The 939-nt window shown below is 51.0% G+C and overlaps 1 protein-coding gene across 1 annotated transcript; it reads left to right on the top strand.

The window, feature by feature from the left end:
• Nucleotides 1-4: 4 nt before the first annotated feature.
• Pmar_PMAR000019 (conserved hypothetical protein) lies at nt 5-640 on the top strand (the record flags this gene model as incomplete). Its single annotated transcript, XM_002782490.1, has 4 exons — nt 5-97; nt 164-292; nt 338-464; nt 516-640. 4 exons carry the CDS (start codon nt 5-7, stop codon nt 638-640), a joined length of 474 nt encoding a protein of 157 aa, XP_002782536.1.
• Nucleotides 641-939: the final 299 nt, after the last annotated feature.

Here is a 939-nt window from a genome sequence, read left to right on the forward strand (position 1 = left end):
AATAATGGAGCTCATGAGCATGAACAAGAGCAGTGGAGCTACTAAAGGAAATGAAGTTACCTGGGCAGATCTTTGTGCCCCCTTCCCCTTTTTCCAGGTGAGTCTGTCGTTAGCGGCTGAATCCGGAGCTTTCTCACGGAGCTGCGTTATCTCCCATTTTCAGGTTTATCGCCAATTCCTGCTACTAGAGATAAGCGCTGAGACGGAAAAGGCATTCTTGAAGTTCAAGGGCTTGGTAGAGTCCCGTATTAGAGTGTTGGTGAAGAATCTTGAGACTTGCTGCGGCCACAAGGTAAGCTCACCATCATTGTCATCTCCTATGACCCATGATCAATAGGTTCTGCCCCAACCCCATCCTGTCATGTTCCCGAGGGGGCCCTTAGGGGCTGATGCCATACCAGGCGAGGCTCCTACCTTCCTTGGAGCCTTCGTACTCGGCATAACATTCGACCATATTGCTACAGGTTGGCCGGTGATTGGATAGTAGTCGAGATTGAGGGTTCAAACATCTTCAGACGATCTGGCGGCATCGGCCGAAGTGAGCAAGGAGATTAAGACGGCTTGTGATGGCTTCGCAGAGCACATCACTCAGGCGGCACTGTCAGATGAATGGGACTCCTTTAGAGGGCAGTTCAAGTAGGGCACAGTGTGGAGCATCGGAATTATTGGGATCATGACTTCACTCGTTTCAGTCTTACAATACTGCATCGTTATCTATCTGATTTGCCTGCATATATCCGCCCTAAGCCAGCACGTCCTCATTCAGTCAGTTCGAAACCTGCCGTCGCAAAGGTCGCAGGTTCGAACCCTGATACCGCCACCTTGGTCGAATCGGCTAAGCGGAAACGGACAGAGGAGACTCAAACAGGAACTGCACCTGTTTCGAAAGAGTCTCGGCTCGGGGGTGCATCGTGACAAGTTACTGCCGTATCAGAGTGG

This window comes from Perkinsus marinus (assembly GCF_000006405.1).
Source record: "Perkinsus marinus ATCC 50983 genomic scaffold scf_1104296939634, whole genome shotgun sequence".
Lineage (NCBI taxonomy): Eukaryota > Perkinsozoa > Perkinsida > Perkinsidae > Perkinsus > Perkinsus marinus.